The sequence below is a fragment of the Poecilia formosa genome, unplaced genomic scaffold (genome assembly GCF_000485575.1).
Source record: "Poecilia formosa unplaced genomic scaffold, Poecilia_formosa-5.1.2 Scaffold606, whole genome shotgun sequence".
Classification (NCBI taxonomy): Eukaryota; Metazoa; Chordata; class Actinopteri; order Cyprinodontiformes; family Poeciliidae; genus Poecilia; species Poecilia formosa.
Genome location: NW_006800545.1, coordinates 19263 through 35471, shown reverse-complemented (window position 1 = coordinate 35471; position 16209 = coordinate 19263). Strand labels below are relative to the sequence as shown.

Genomic DNA, 16209 nt, shown 5'->3' with positions numbered 1-16209 from the left:
ATCTGTTTCAGATCCTCCATCATACTTGACCTTCTTCACTTTGGTCTGAACCACCAGGAAGTGGATGTACATCTCAGTCAGGGTTCTTGGGAGTACGGCTCTTTTGTTGGTTTCCAGCAAATCCTCCAGAACTGTAGCAGTGATCCAGCAGAAAACTGGGATGTGACACATGATGTGGAGGCTTCGTGATGTCTTGAGATGGGAGATGATCCTGCTGGCCTGCTCCTTATCGCTAATTCTCTTCTTGAAGTACTCCTCCTTCTGTGGGTCATTGAACCCTCTGACCTCTGTTACCATGCCAACACACTGAGGAGGGATCTGATTGGCTGCTGCAGGTCGTGTGGTTATCCAGAGGAGAGCAGAGGGAAGCAGTTTCCCCCTGATGAGGTTTGTCAGTAGAACATCCACTGAGCTGGACTCTGTAGCATCAGTCAGGATCTCCTTGTTGAAGTCCAGAGGAAGTCGACTCTCATCCAGGCCATCAAAGATGAACAGAACCTGGAACTGTTCAAAGTTACTGATTCCTTTGGTTTCAGTAAAGAAGTGATGAATCAGTTCCACCAAGCTGAACTTTTTCTCTTTCAGCACATTCAGCTCTCTGAAAGTGAATGGAAATATGAACTGGATGTTCTGGTTGGTTTTGTCTTTAGCCCAGTCCAGAGTGAACTTCTGTGTTAAGACTGTTTTCCCAATGCCAGCCACTCCCTTTGTCATCACTGTTCTGGTTGGTTGATCTCTTTCAGATGGGACTTTAAAGATGTTTTCTTGTTTGATTGTTGTTTCTGGTCTGTGTGGTTTCCTGGATGTTGTTTCAATCTGTCTGACCTCATGTTCCTGGTTGACCTCTCCAGTTCCTCCCTCTGTGATGTAGAGCTCTGTGTAGATCTGGTTCAGGAGGGCTGGACTTCCTGCTTTAGCGATTCCTTCAAACACACACTGGAACTTCTTCTTCATTGAGGATTTTAAATTATACATGCACATAACAGAAGACCCTGAATTTTGAAAGAAAATAATGATAAATGTCACATTTGTACTGAAATATTTCTTTATCTGCCAAAGAAAAAACATAAAGAAACCAAAACACTACACACAGAATAGATGCAGGTCAAAGACATAAGCAAATCTAAAAACCTACATAAACATGCGACTGATTGATATGTAAAGTTTAGATTTAAGGTTTAGATGGAAAGTTGAGGGAAGAAACTTTAAATGAACAAAATAAAAAGATCAATGTTAATTTCTACATTCAAATTTTCATTTGGTTCGGTTTATTTACAGCTACAACCAGACTCCATTTTATTAGAGTATTCAATTTTCCCTAAATATTTATTTTGCAAAAGGTAAACACTGGTTTAGGAAAGGTAGCTATTGTTGATTAACATACTGAACTACCAAGGCTAATGAAAAATTAATATTGTTAGTAAAGGTGCTTTGGACCTAAAAGTGATTGTTTGAAACAGCAAAACACTGGCTTCTTTAAGACCTTTTAAGCCAAAATACTAAATTTATATCCACCTCTGCGGTGACTAATCAACAGATAAAGTATTAACTGTCCAGCCAACTGCGAAACTCCAGACTGCTACTGCTGCCAGTTTAGCTGAAAACATTTAGATTAATGGAGAACCTGTGTTGACACCAGATTCAGTGTTGATGTAGCAGTGGTCCCCATTTCTACTACACAGAGACCATTGCATGGCCAATGAGCAAAGACAATCCCAGGAATTCATGAAAATACTTGAGGGAATCTGGCCAGCTAACATCGTCCAGAGGACCCAGCTGTGTGCTCTTAATTCTGACTTAAAATAATAATTAGGACTTAATTAGCACATCCTTCTCAAATGATTATGACATGGTGCAGATTTATGTGTTGTAGAAATCCTCTTACTGCTCTGCAGACGATCAGCCAGCTCCTCCTGCTTCATCCTCCTCAGGAAGTTCAGGGTGATCTTCACTAATGCGTCTTTGTTGTTTCTCCTTTGCTCTTCGTCCTCCAACATCTCCTCATCCTCCGTCTGATTCTCAAAATCTGAGTCATTTGAACTCAGGACCTTCTGTATCATCTTCAGCTCATTCTTCACAAAAGTGATGATGTTTTCCTCCAGCAGCTGGAACAGAATAAAAAGTAAAATATAAATTAGACTGAAGACCAACACCTGGTCCATGTTGGACAAACGGCAGACTGAAGATCCTCTGATCTACCAAGCCTGAAGATGACTGAACATAGCTGATGTACAGACCATAAATATGGAGTCCAGCTGAGTTTGATGCTGCTGGGGAGACGGATCAGTAGGAATTTCTGAGTTTTGCTGGTCCAGTCTGTGGAGGAACCAGGAATAAATGATGGTTATTCCTGGTGGTCATTTAGGGACCAGTCATTTCTGGCCACCAAATGACCACAAAACTCAGAGTAAAATACAGTAAAAGATACATTGAAACATACAACATAATACATACATCATAGCATTTTAACATAACATCCACTATTAGGAATTGCTAGAAACTGAACATGTTTTACAAAACATGACAATATTATATTGTATATATCCTGGAATAAATGCTTCTTTCTTTTTTTACTGACTGAAAATTAATATTTATCATTTGACTCCATCTTTATGGATGTTACATTATGTTACATTACTGACATACTACTATAATCTTAATTGATTATATTCCATGCAGATGAGAGAATAGTGAGATTACAGAATGAAACAGATTGGGAGGACAGATATAGCTCACCTTTCAGCTGATGACTTAAGATCGATGCCAATGTCCATTGAAAAATTGCTCTTTAAAGATACACCACTAGGTTCTGGTTCTGGTTCTAGTGGTTTCCTATGAATGAAGATAGTTAGTTGATGTGTGAGCTGAGCTGTGACATGGAGAAGAGTCCTGGTGTTTCATCTATAAAGGTGTGTAGCTTACATACCAAAAGGTTCCACATTTACAGCAAAATGTGACAAAAAATAGAGGAGATTTACTGCATCTAACTGAGGTTTTCCTATCATTTTCTAAAATATGTTACATTATGTTATGAAGCTAAATGTGGCTCAGTTTCATAATTTGCAGTTAAGCAATAAAAGCTTAAAATCATAAACACATTGGGGTTAAATAACACTGAATGGAGTCAGATTTCAGTGTATTTAAGTGAGTTTGAATGGGACAAATAAACCCAACAGTGTGACCAATGAAGTAACAGGATTTAACAAGAGGAACCAGCAAGGAGTGACTGAGAATGAGTCCTACATTTACTGAGGAGCTTAATTACTGAACAAGGAACCAATGAATGACTGAAAAGGTTCCAGGTTGAGGAGAGAGAGAGAGAGAATGACAATGGGGGCGAGGGAGAGTACACTCACTGAGTAACTAGAAAAATTAATCTAACACTAACAAATAACTAAACAATCCAAAAGTTACAAAACTAGTTACTAAAGGATTGAACTCAAGTAAAACAGAAACAAAAATGATCTAATCAAAGAAAGAGAGTAAGGAACACAGAATAATAATGAAACTAGAATCACAGTTTGAGTCGGTGACTAGCGCATTGCTACTCGTCACTACTGGGGAGTAAGAGATGACCGTACAAGTTAAATATCGTTATTGATACTCAGTACATAAGTATACATTTTAACAGTCCAAGTCCAAAGAGGACACCTGCTGGATGATTTGATGTACTACAGATAATCAGAGATTGTTCCTATATGGTGAAGTTTCACTTCTAGTTTAAAGTTTATAGCAGCAAGGTCTACAAATGTTAATGCAAAATAAAATCTATTCTGTCTTTAAACTAAGCCCAAAATAAGATAACTCCATTTTAGAACAAACCAAGACCAACAAGATCATGGCTGTTTCCAGGAGGCCCAACACTGATGTTTGTAGTATTAACAACCCAACTTTCCTCTTTTTAGAGGAACATATTTTATTTAATTCTTTTGTGAAATAGGCTACAACAGACAAAATAATACATACAACATTTTTTCTATCCAGTATCAAGAATTACATGAAGCTGAAGATGTTTTACAAAAACATCATAATATTTTAGTTCAAATATCCTGAAATAAAATATTTTTGTGTGAAATTAATATTTATCATTTTACTCAGTCATATTACTGACATGTAACTATAATATTAATATATTATATTCAAAGCAGAGAATATTGAGATTGCAGAATGAAACAGATTGAGGGGACAGGTATAGCTCACCTTTCTACTGCTGATTTAAAATCAATACCCTTGTCCATTGAAAATCTGCTCCTATAAGACACACAGCTGGATTCTGGGCCTGGTTGTTTCCTAAGAAAGAAGGTATTTAGTTGATGTGCTGAGATCTGACATTAAAGAAGAGTCCAGGGGTTTCATGTATAAACACGTGTAACTTTCATACCGAGAGGTTGCAAGATTTACTGCTAAATGTTACAAAACTGCATCTAACTGAGGTTTTCCCATGATTTTCTAAAGTTTGTTACATTATTTTCTGATGGTAAATGTGGTTCAGTTTCATCATTTACATAAGAGATTAAAATCATATAAACATCTGGATTAGGTAACAATGAATGGAGTCAGATTCCAGTGTATTTAGTTTTGATGCTCTGTAGTTGCTAAGTAATAAAAAATTGTGCATTACAGCACACTTTCATTTTTGTACTAGCCGAGTTATGTGTGTGGTGCAGATTTTATGTGCAAGCTCAGCGTTTCTACATGAGGCCCCTGGACAGTTAGAGGCGGTGATGTCACCTCTGAACTTTGCTCTGCTCTCCATCCTGATGAGTTTTAGAAGAAGGAACTTTGTCCTTTTTGTCTTCTCTGTCCTCACCCTGGTCCATGCTGCTCTGTGTAGATCAGCTCACTTCTACCTTTAACTGAGCAGGAAACACAGATGTTTTCATGGAGGACACAAAGAAGCCCTAAAGCTGAGTTTTTCAAAGTAAAATCACAGACACCCTCTTATCTGAGCCGTACCAACTGCTCACAAATGCATCACAGAGAATAATAAATTACCTGCAGCACTTGAACACAATCAAACAGAAACAATAGTCATTTATAGATCAGAGATAATAAAATTGTAATATTTTTAACATCTCCTAGAGATATTAAAATTTGATATCTCTAGGAGGAAACTAGGAGATCCTCAGTGTTTCTACAGTAAGTTACATAAACTGACTGTTTGTGTTTCACTTGAATGAGATCCGACCTGCTCAGCAGCTCTTCATTTACTGAGCAGCTCTGAAAACACGGAGGGACTTTCTGCAAATCAACACCTCATGTAACCTGAACACAGCTTCGGGAAATTTCTTTATCTTTATGACAGTTGAGCTCTGGTGAAACCTGAAGATGTCAAACTAGCAAAAATCCCATAAGGAAGAATTTTCAAAAATAAAAAAAAAATATTAAGAAAGAGAAATTAGAAGCAGAAAAAAAAGTCATAAACTGTTATTTAATAATGATGTAAGACTTCATGATGCTGTAAGAATCAGTCCCAACCATCATCTAATTTACAAAAATTAAATCACAGGAGAGTCAATATGAGCTTCTATAGCTGTAAAGAATTCTGCTCTCTTTTGTTTTTAAGGAAATAAACTTGGATTATGAACCTACTTCATGTTTCTGTTTAACCCAAACCAAAAAATAAAAAGAGACCACATTCAAGTTATAGAACCGGTAAAAGCTTTACACATTAGGGTTAGGATTGAGGCTGGAACTATTTTAGGATATTGTTCATTATATTTTGGTCATTGTTCATCCTGTGCAGCGTTGCTAATAAAGTTCTGATGTAAAAAAAAAAAAAGTGACGCAGTTTCTTTGTCATCTCCAACCCTTTAAAAACGCCCTTGAATGTGTGTTTCACTTATCAAACCCCAACCCCCTGAATCCACTAACCAATCAGCTGAGCCCACATGAGTCCGACTATGAATATCCAGAATCAGAACCAAACTTTTCTCCGAGCTCAGAGATTCCGGGTCTGTCTAAAATTACACTGCGCCTGTAGTGGGAGATTTACGGCACAGTTCCAGGTGATGATTCTTTCAACCCTTTCACATCTTCTGCTCTGCAAGAATCAGACTTCAAGAATGTATTGTATGTTTATGCATCATTTATTGTTGCTGTTTTATCAAACCATAACTAATAGAGCAGGTCTTCTTTCCTGAGACAGTGTATATTTACAGAACCCTGTTGGGAAATACAAGATCCACTCCTAGCATGTAATTTACACAAAATAATACTGAAAATGTGGGAAAACTTTAAGGAACTGTAAAAACGTAGTTTCTCATAAAGATACCACTTTAATAACATTCTTAAAATCTGAATAATGACCGCAGCTAACAGAGAAAATGTTTCATTTTCAGCTGAACTAGTGATGATTCAGAATTAAAATAAAGCTGCATAGGTGTACAATTTCGAATACCGTAAAACACAGTGTAGAAACGCAGTAAAGTCTCGGATTATCGTCTAGGCCCGACCGCACTTTCCTCTCTAATATCGCACAGAGCCGTGAAGTTTGTCTGGTTCTGTCTGCTGGTTCGGCTGAAAAGAACCTTCATACAGCAGATTCTACCGAATCAAAGAGGAAAAACAAAATCTTACCTGAACTTTCAGGAGATCTTTATGGGGAGGTTTTTTTCTACGTCATAAACTAAGGAAAGTGAAACTAGTTTTTCAGAGGAAGGAGGCGTTTAGTGGTCAGTATCACCTGGTTTCAAGCGTCGCCTCTAATTTTACTAAATTTAAAGCATCTAATGAATAGTTTCCCTGTTGTTCACAAAGTTTAAGGCAGCCAGTTATGCAACAAGCTGTTAACGTTTAATTTGTGTTGCTGTCAGAGAAATATAACAGATCGTTTTAATTTTTAATGCTTCTTTCAACTTATTGATCAGAATTGTGATACGTTTTAACAACTTTAAACGTGAAGAAAAGAGAATAAATTAGAAAATGTATTTCGTATGTGATGTAAGATTGACTGAATTTGTTAAAGCTAATAATTTAAATCAGAAATAAAAGTGCTACTTATATAAACATCTAACTTCTAACAGGGACCTTCAGATAAATATCATCTGAAATAAACCTCCAATAAGGGAACAATGAATTTCTGCTTTTATTTCCTGTTTTTCTGACGAACCTCCTGGACCAATCAGCAGCAGAGCAGCATTGTTTGTTCTGGAACAAGGAGCGGTTCATCACGTGATTTCGAGGAAACCAAGCTGCCGGTTTTACACGAACTTAATTCCTGCAGTTTGTGTTTTAACCACCAGATGGAGACAAATTGGATCCAATGAGGAGGAGTTCAAGGTTCCTTTAAGTCGTGATTTCACTGGGGGAAGTTTCATCTGAATCCTCATTTTCAGTCTGAGTTTTATGCCTCAGACCAGCTCAGTGTAGATGAGAACCTGTCAGTATTATAATCATGTAATTATAATTTTACATGTTAAGATTAAAATAACGTGGTTCTTTAAGGTCTTGTAATTCATTGTATTTTTCTAAAATATTTCCAGTTCAGTGAAGGTAAGAGTCACTTTATTTCTCATGAAGAGTGCTCATCAGGATTTACATCATGAGTACATATTAAAAAATGCAAAATCCAGAAAAAATACCATCAAAGCTGACAAATATAAATGTTAGTTTAACATAAATTCAGTGAAGCTGGACTCAACATTACTTTTACAACAGTGCTGTATATGCTCTCTTCTCATTGTTCTAGTTTTCTTATGATGGAAAATCTTTAAAACCATTTATGAACTTTAAAACAATATTTAGAGAGAAGCATCAATCTCTGGAAAGGTTGTGGTCACATACTAACATCTCCTGGAGTCATTTCTAATCAAAACTTTTTATAACAAATGCACAAAACAACAACAAAAAAAACTACCACAATAACTGACAATATGAGGATAGGAATAATTGATAATTACATTCTTTCTAAATGTCAGTGTATGTAGCTGCACAGTTTAGTAGTAAGTTTCCCTCATATAATAATTTTTATGATGTTATAGAGGGAACATATCATTAAGCATCAGAGCTAAGATAAGCCAACAACTGGATTATTACTGTATGTAATATATAGTTATATTATCCACAAAGAAGTGCATCATTTAATGAGTGTCAACGCGTCTGAAAGCGTTATTCATGTTTTCCTGTTGCCTCTTTGGGAAATGGAGAAAAAGTTTTTAAATAACATTACAATAAAATCTATATCGAGTTTCTTCATGTTGGTTTTACATGAAAACAGGGATGTTATATAAAGGATCATTGTAATAAAATATAAAAGTTTGTAACAGTTTCTAGAGTTTTTCAGGCATTCAGAGCAGAAAACAGAAAGAACATTAAATGTTTCCCAGAGTTACTGAGGAACCAGTCCAGCATGTAAATCCTGCATAGAGATCTTCAGTGAATGTGTGATTGAAAGTGTGGAGGTGGATCAGGGAGCCAGAGGAGACTTTGTAGAAGGACAGAGTGCCAGCAGGACGGTCGAGATAAACTGCTACTTTGTTAGAGGAGGATGAAGAGGGAGAAGAGAACAAGGGTGAGGAGGAGGGAGAGGAGGGAAAAGAGGAAGGTGTCCCTATCTTATTATGCCAAGCAGAGTAACCATCACAATCAGAGCAGCTCAAACTCCAGGACTGGTTGTTAAATCCAAACATACAATCATCACCACCTCCCCTCCTCCTGATTCCTCTGTAACTCATGGCTATTCGGACATTTCTTTCCCACTCCACCTCCCAGTAACAGCGACCAGTCAGACCAGTAGCACACAGCAGGTGAGGACCATCAAATCTGTCTGGATGGTCAGGATATGACTGAAGCTCCTCCACACGGGTCGCCTTCCTGTTGTCCTCAGACAGTTTGAGTTTTCTGCTCACTGTGTTTGTGTCGATGGTGAGTTGACAGGAATCTGATGGAGAGAACAAACACAATGCAGCTGCAGTTATTGATCATTTATTGACTGGTTGATGATGACCCCTGAATGAGTGATTTGAAAGTCTGAAGATGGTTGAATGTGAGCTGCTTTGTTGTCATGAATCAAATGAAAAACACTCTTACACTTCATCAGACCTTTCTTTAACCATTGGTCTCCTCCAGGCTCCAGGCTGAAAGGAGAAACGGGGATCAGATCATCAACGTCAGCAAATATAGATCTGTAACCTGATAAATGACTGTTCAGAAAGAGTCAAAATCATTTTATGTAAAAGGTTTAGATCATGAAGATAAGCTGTGGCTGCTGAAAGAGTGACATGAAAATCTAAGCTTTGCTTTGGTATGATTAGTAACATCAAAAGAAGATGCAATAACCCCAAAGATTGTTTTTTTGAGTTTAAATTTCAAATTGTTCATTTAGGGTCTTTGAACCTTTGATTTGGAGACGGGAACTGATCAAACCCCTGCTTGTCTCAATGGTGTGTATATAAAAAAAGGGATTAAATTTGTCAGAAACATACTAGGGACTATGATGTCATAAGTTTAGAGCCACCAAAGGAAGCTTTTAAAAATCAAAAAAATCTTTTTTCCAAACAGGTATCCCGTTTTTAGTTTTCTTGTAGTTCATCTGAACTGTCAGCTAGAAGCATCATTGTAAGTGATGGACAACCAGAGATCAATCAGTCAGCATCTTGTCTTGGCTTTAGCTGAAATAGTTAATTTTCAGAAGGTTTCATCATAAATCTAAAACCCAGTGATGGTCTGTTTAATGTAAAGCTGTATATTATTGAGACTTTGTAGGTATTTCATTACTTTATTCAGAGGTTTGATTAGATTTACTTCTGAAAATATTTCCAAACAGACATTTATGTAATGCTGAACATCTGTCACTGTGTTGTTTAGTCAAATTTAGGTTAATGTCTCAATCTACAACTTTATAATATGTTCCCTTATTTAAAGGTGGTTTAAGATAAAAGAAAATAAACCAGTCAGTCGTCTTCCAGCACCTGGTTGGTTGATTTATTTTTGTGTCTTAAATGTGTTAAAGACATTAGAGGAGACCGGCTTCTTAGCAGCCGAGACAAACAACATTGATAAATGTACAGAAAGACGATGTTTTACATTTGGTTGAAAAGATATTTAAGAACTAGAGCTGTATATTATTGTACATTACACTAGATGTAACAAGGCAAGCGCAATACAACAACATTTATATTTTTAGAAAATAAAAAAACAAAGAAAAGGTGATTTACACCCTAACTGAACTCTATATAGTAACTTATGTTGTTGGTCTGTGAAGAATAAACTACCATAAATTCCACATTCCTTCAACTTTAATGGAGCAAACAAATGCCTCGGCTTCCAGTCAGTGGTTAATGACTGGAACATGTTCTAAATTTGGACTGAACCTAGAATACCAATCAAAGGATAATAAAACTACTAGTAATTTATTTGTAGTAAATCTCAACCAAATGCACAAAAGTTTTAGTTTGGACATTAAACCAATCTGGTGCTCTACATACCTGAGATGCTTCAGTCCACAGTGTGGATCCTCCAGTCTTTCTCTCAGTAGCTTCACTGCTTTCTCTCCTGGATTGTTGTAGCTCAAGTCCAGCTCTATCAGGTAGGAGGGGTTGGAGCTCAGAGCTGAAGCCAGAGAATCACAGCCCTCCTCTGTGATCAGACAGCCTGACAGCCTGCAGACACAGAACAACATGCTGGGCATCCAAAAGGCATTATAAGGTGCAACTGTTTGAAGATAAATTAAGTTGTGTTGGACTTCCATCTTATGAGTGGACTAATCAAGCTGCATCTCCCAGCATTGGCAAAAGGATGCCATTGTTTTCTGTTGTCACAAAAACCAAAACATTCCAACACAAAATATAATTTCTGTAAGTGATGTAACCATCATCGAATACAGTTGCCGATGTAAATGATGTATCCTAAAGGTAAGGTAATTTTATTTATATAGCACATTTTCAGCAACAAGACAATACAAAGAACTTTACAGGATTTAAAATGAAATAACAAAACAAAAGAAGAAAAAGCTAATAATGTTGATCCAAAGTAAAACTAGATACTCCTATACAAAGTTGGCAGATGAGTATAAGTAAGTATCCTCTGGTCTAATTCCTTTTCTGATTTGAAAGAATATGAGTCTAAAAAGTAGTTGCTAAGGTAGTTTTTCTGGGTTCCCAGTTCTAATTCCTGTTCTGGGTTGATAAATCAGTGTAAGTAACTAAATATCCTCTGGACTTCTGGGTTGCTACATAAGTATAAGTATTGTCTGGACTTTCTAAGTATGCTCTAAATTTGTAAAAGTAATGAGTACTCCACAGTTTCTAAGTTATAAAAACTAAGTGGTCCTGTTGTGGAACAATTTCTTCTGGATTCTGAGTTTGTTCTAATTCCTTTTCTGGGTTGCAATAATCAGAGTCTCTGCATAATATAAAAAAACTAAAATATTGATTTAAAAAGTGAGTACTATTTAGAATTTTAGTTTCTAAAATATTAGCTACAGAGTGACTAATAAACTAACCTTAGTATCTCCAGTTTACAGTGTGGACTCTTCAGCCCATCAGACAGAAGCTTCACTCCCGAGTCCTGCAGGTCATTGTTGCTGAGGTCAAGCTCTCTGAGGCTGGAGGACTGGGAGCTGAGGACTGAAGCCAAACTCTCACAGCTTTTCTCAGTCAGGTTACAGAAGCCAAGTCTGTGGAAACAATAAAAAAAATTGTCAGAAAGGACATTTTCTGACCTAGAAACATTAATTGTTATATTGTGTTAAATATCCATGACTGGTGGTAGTTACTGTCATGATGTGCGGGCGGATGATGGTGAGGGAGAACACGGGTAGTGTTGAATAAATGATGATTTAATGAAGGATAAGCTCCTACACAGTTCAGGAAGCTGGCAGAGCGGAAGGCTAAAGCTCAGCACCGGTAGCAACAGTTTACAGCATTGAACGAACGAGAGCTACGTCGACTCAGGACTTCACAGTTCGACTGAGACAACTTGACAACAGACAGAGACAACAGGTGGACTTAAATACCCAGGAGGTAATCAGGGGAACTAGACACAGCTGGGATCAATCAAGGGGAAGACAGGAGTGTACAGAGACAATAAACACAAAGAAAACTCAAATTCTAACAGTTACAGTATTTCTCAAGTGACTAAACAAAGTGTTGGCCAGAGTAACAACTTGAGACTGTTATTCTAAGACAATATACAACTAGTCTACACACCAGTCCAGTGATAATACAGATAAAGAGTTTTCTAAAATTCTCTTGACTATCTGAGTTGTCACCATAACAGGGTGGAGGGGGCATTTTCCCATGATCTGAGGGATTCTGTTTGTCATGGATTCTGTGCTTAGTAGGGTTCCCATGGAAAAAACATCTGGGCTAATGCGACTTCGCAATTGGAAAGATTTATGAATCTCAATTTTGAATGACCATATTTGTTGACATGATGAGGACACTAAGAAAGCCACCAGGCCTAGGAGCCCATCAGTTAATCACTGAGGTCAAATCTTTGCTGCAGTCTTAAAAATTAACATTTTAAGAAGTATGTACACAGAGACCCTATACACTAACCTGAGAGCTTCCAGTTGAAGGTTCTGACTCTCCAGTTCAGACCACAACATCTTCACCCCTGAATCCAGCAGTTTGTTGTTGCTGAGGTCTAACTCTCGAAGACTTGACCAATGATCCCCTATAACTGGTGCCAATGCTTCACAGCTTTGCTCTGAGAGGTCACAATCACTCAATCTGAAAAGATAGACATCTTTAGTTGTTTTTCTTTCCTGTTGATGAGACAGTGTTTTTAGAACTCACATAGCTTTTTTGGAGGCTTTGACCACAGGCAGCAGCCTGAAAAGAGCATCCTCTGAAGCAGAGTATTTCTTCAAGTCAAACACATCCAGATCTTTCTCTGACAATAAAATGAAACCCAGAGCTGACCACTGAGCTGGAGACAGTTTTTCTTTTAAGTGACTTCCTGAACTCAGAGACTGTTGGATCTCTTCCACAAGAGAATGATAATTCAGTTCATTCAGACAGTGGAACAGGTTAATGATTTTCTCACCAGAGAGATTCTCACTGATCTTATTCCTGATATACTGGGCTGTTTCCTGACTGGTTGTACTTTCAGTCGGTGAAATCAGACCTTTTAGGAGAGTGTGATTGGTCTGCAGTGAAAGACCCAAAAGGAAGCGAAGAAACAAATCCAGATGACCATTTGGACTCTGTAATGCTTTGTCCACAGCACTCTGGTGTAAATTAGCCAGTGATGATTCTTTATCTTCTGTCAAAGGTTCCTCAAGCAGATTGATACCAGAGTTGATGAAGGTCAGATGAACATGAAGAGCAGCCAGAAACTCCTGAACACTCAGATGGATGAAGCAGAACACCTTGTCCTGGTACAGCCCTCTCTCCTCTCTAAAGATCTGTGTGAACACTCCTGAGTACACTGAGGCTGCTCTGATATCGATGCCACACTCTGTCAGGTCTGATTCATAAAAGACCAGGTTTCTTTTCTGCAGCTGATCAAAAGCCAGTTTTCCCAGAGACTCAATCATCTTCCTGCTCTCTGGACTCCAGAGTGGATCTGTTTCAGATCCTCCATCGTACTTGACCTTCTTCACTTTGGTCTGAACCACCAGGAAGTGGATATACATCTCAGTCAGGGTCTTTGGGAGGACGGCTCTTTTGTTGATTTCCAACAAATCCTCCAAAACATTAGCAGTGATCCAGCAGAAGACGGGGATGTGACACAGGATATAGAGGGTTTTAGATGTCTTGATGTGGGAGATGATCCTGCTGGCCTGTTCTTTATCTCTGAATCTCTTCCTGAAGTACTCCTCCTTCTGGGGGTCATTGAACCCTCTGACCTCTGTCACCATGCCAACACACTGAGGAGGGATCTGATTGGCTGCTGCAGGTCGTGTGGTTATCCAGAGGAGAGCAGAGGGAAGCAGTTTCCCCCTGATGAGGTTTGTCAGCAGAACATCCACTGAGCTGGACTCTGTAGCATCAGTCAGGATCTCCTTGTTGTTGAAGTCCAGAGGAAGTCGACTCTCATCCAGGCCATCAAAGATGAACAGAACCTGGAACTGTTCAAAGTTACTGATTCCTTTGGTTTCAGTAAAGAAGTGATGAATCAGTTCCACCAAGCTGAACTTTTTCTCTTTCAGCACATTCAGCTCTCTGAAGGTGAATGGAAATATGAACTGGATGTTCTGGTTGGTTTTGTCTTCAGCCCAGTCCAGAGTGAACTTCTGTGTTAAGACTGTTTTCCCAATGCCAGCCACTCCCTTTGTCATCACTGTTCTGATTGGTTGATCTCTTCCATGTGGGACTTTAAAGATGTCTTCTTGTCTGATTGTTGTTTCTGGTCTGTGTGGTTTCCTGGATGCTGTTTCAATCTGTCTGACCTCATGTTCCTGGTTGACCTCTCCAGTTCCTCCCTCTGTGATGTAGAGCTCTGTGTAGATCTGGTTCAGGAGGGCTGGACTTCCTGCTTTAGCGATTCCCTCAAACACACACTGGAACTTCTTCTTCAGGGAGGATTTAAGTTGATGCTGAGGAGCTGAGGGAATAAGCTCTGTAATAACACAAAAATATGATGGATTGATGATATGGTGTCTGATATAACAGAAAAACGCTGACAATTTTTAATGAACAATTAATGCCATAAATGTATCTAAAATATGTCGGCCTATTCTATTCCCTGGGCCACCATAGCCAGATGATGAAATGTGGTCAATCAACATCTTCCACAGGATGCAGGTGTGTGCTCCTCTTTCTGATCTAGTTTTCCATCCATCCACTATCCTACATGCTTATCCCATTGGGATGTGGAGAGTGCTGCTGTGGTCAAGAGAGGGGGTCACCCTGGACATGTCGCCAGTCCATCACAGGTTAACACAGAGACAGACAGGACCAACAACCATGCACACACTGAGACTTAAAGAGAATTTATACAGACCAGCTAAACTAACATTCATGTTTTTGGACTGCGGAGAACCCAGAGAGAGCCCATAAATGCACAGAGTGAACATGATACATTTGTTGGAGAAATCCTCTTACTGCTTTGTAGATGATCAGCCAGCTCCTCCTGCTTCATCATCATCAGGAAGTTCAGGGTGATCTTCACTAAAGCCTTTCTGCTGCTCCTCCTCTGCTCTTCATCCTCACCCTTCAACATCTCCTCATCCTCCTTCTGACTCTGTAAGATTTCTGGGTCATCTGAACTCAGGACCTTCTGGATCTTCTTCAGCTCATTCTTCACAAAAATGACAATGTTTTCCTCCAGCAGCTGGAACAGAATAAAAAATAAAAGATAAATCAGACTGGAGATCAACACCAGGTCCATGTTGGACAAATGACAGACTGGAGATCCTCTGGTCTACAAAGACTCAACAGAACCGATGTACGGACCATAAATATGGAGTCCAGTTGTGTTTGATCCTGCTGGACAGACAGACCAGTGGGAACCTCTGAGCTCTGCTGGTCCACTCTGTGGAGGAACCAAACCATCATAAATGACCACAAAACACTGAGGAGTGAAACACATCATCAGCTTCCTCTCCCCAGTTGGTCTGAGGGAACAAAAGTGATCCCAGAATCAAAGAAATCGTCTCTTCCTGCAGTTTTACTGCAACTTTTCCATCCGAACCAGATTTTATTTTTAATCAGCCATTCAGGAGATGAAATTCTTTCCTTCACAAGAATAGATTAACTAAATAATCAGGTTTTATATTATTCTTATATATTTACACTTTACATAACAAATGCAGTTTAAGCATACAGTGCATTAAATTTACATTACTATATTTTGTTTCTTCAATCAGATGAGAGAAATGAGACACACTTCTAATTTATAATGTAGACCTGGCTGACAAATTTAAGTCAAAAAGTTTTTCTAAACAGAAAACTGCTCTAGGAGAAACAACTTATGTACAGAAACCAGAGTGATATTAATTCATTACTTTCTTGCTTTGAGTTCTACAAATGAGAAGAAGAACATCTTTTAACAACCATTTGGTGCATTTGGAGTTTGTCACAAGCTGAAACTCAAACATGTGTGTGATGTTAAACATGTTGAATTGAATCAATTGTTACGGAGTAAAGCTTCTTCTCAAACAAGACGGAGGCTCGTATTTCTTTTACTGAACCTTTCTGTTCAGTATTTATTGAAGAGGAAAAAAACGGCGTCAGCTGATAACGGACAACAGCTGTTCGTTACCAATAGCAATCAAAAGTCAACAAAGCAAGATAGTGACAAAACAGTAACAGATCCTTA

The 16209-nt window shown here is 38.4% G+C and overlaps 1 protein-coding gene across 6 annotated transcripts in view; it reads right to left on the bottom strand.

The window, feature by feature from the left end:
* Positions 1 to 16209, bottom strand: part of LOC103130100 (protein NLRC3-like) — a 36029-nt gene that overhangs the window by 6944 nt on the left and 12876 nt on the right. For 3 of the 6 annotated variants that reach the window (XM_016665652.1, XM_016665656.1, XM_016665657.1), the window contains 7 exons: positions 14994 to 15222; positions 12741 to 14508; positions 12501 to 12674; positions 11444 to 11617; positions 10428 to 10601; positions 9031 to 9077; positions 7804 to 8881 (listed from right to left, as the gene is read on the bottom strand). In XM_016665652.1, coding sequence (XP_016521138.1) covers positions 8313 to 8881; positions 9031 to 9077; positions 10428 to 10601; positions 11444 to 11617; positions 12501 to 12674; positions 12741 to 14508; positions 14994 to 15222 — 3135 coding nt within the window. In that variant the 3' untranslated portion in view covers positions 7804 to 8312. Of the gene's footprint in view, positions 1 to 7803; positions 8882 to 9030; positions 9078 to 10427; positions 10602 to 11443; positions 11618 to 12500; positions 12675 to 12740; positions 14509 to 14993; positions 15223 to 16209 lie in introns of those variants that run through there. The other 3 variants (XM_016665655.1, XM_016665654.1, XM_016665653.1) reach the window with 3 other exon arrangements.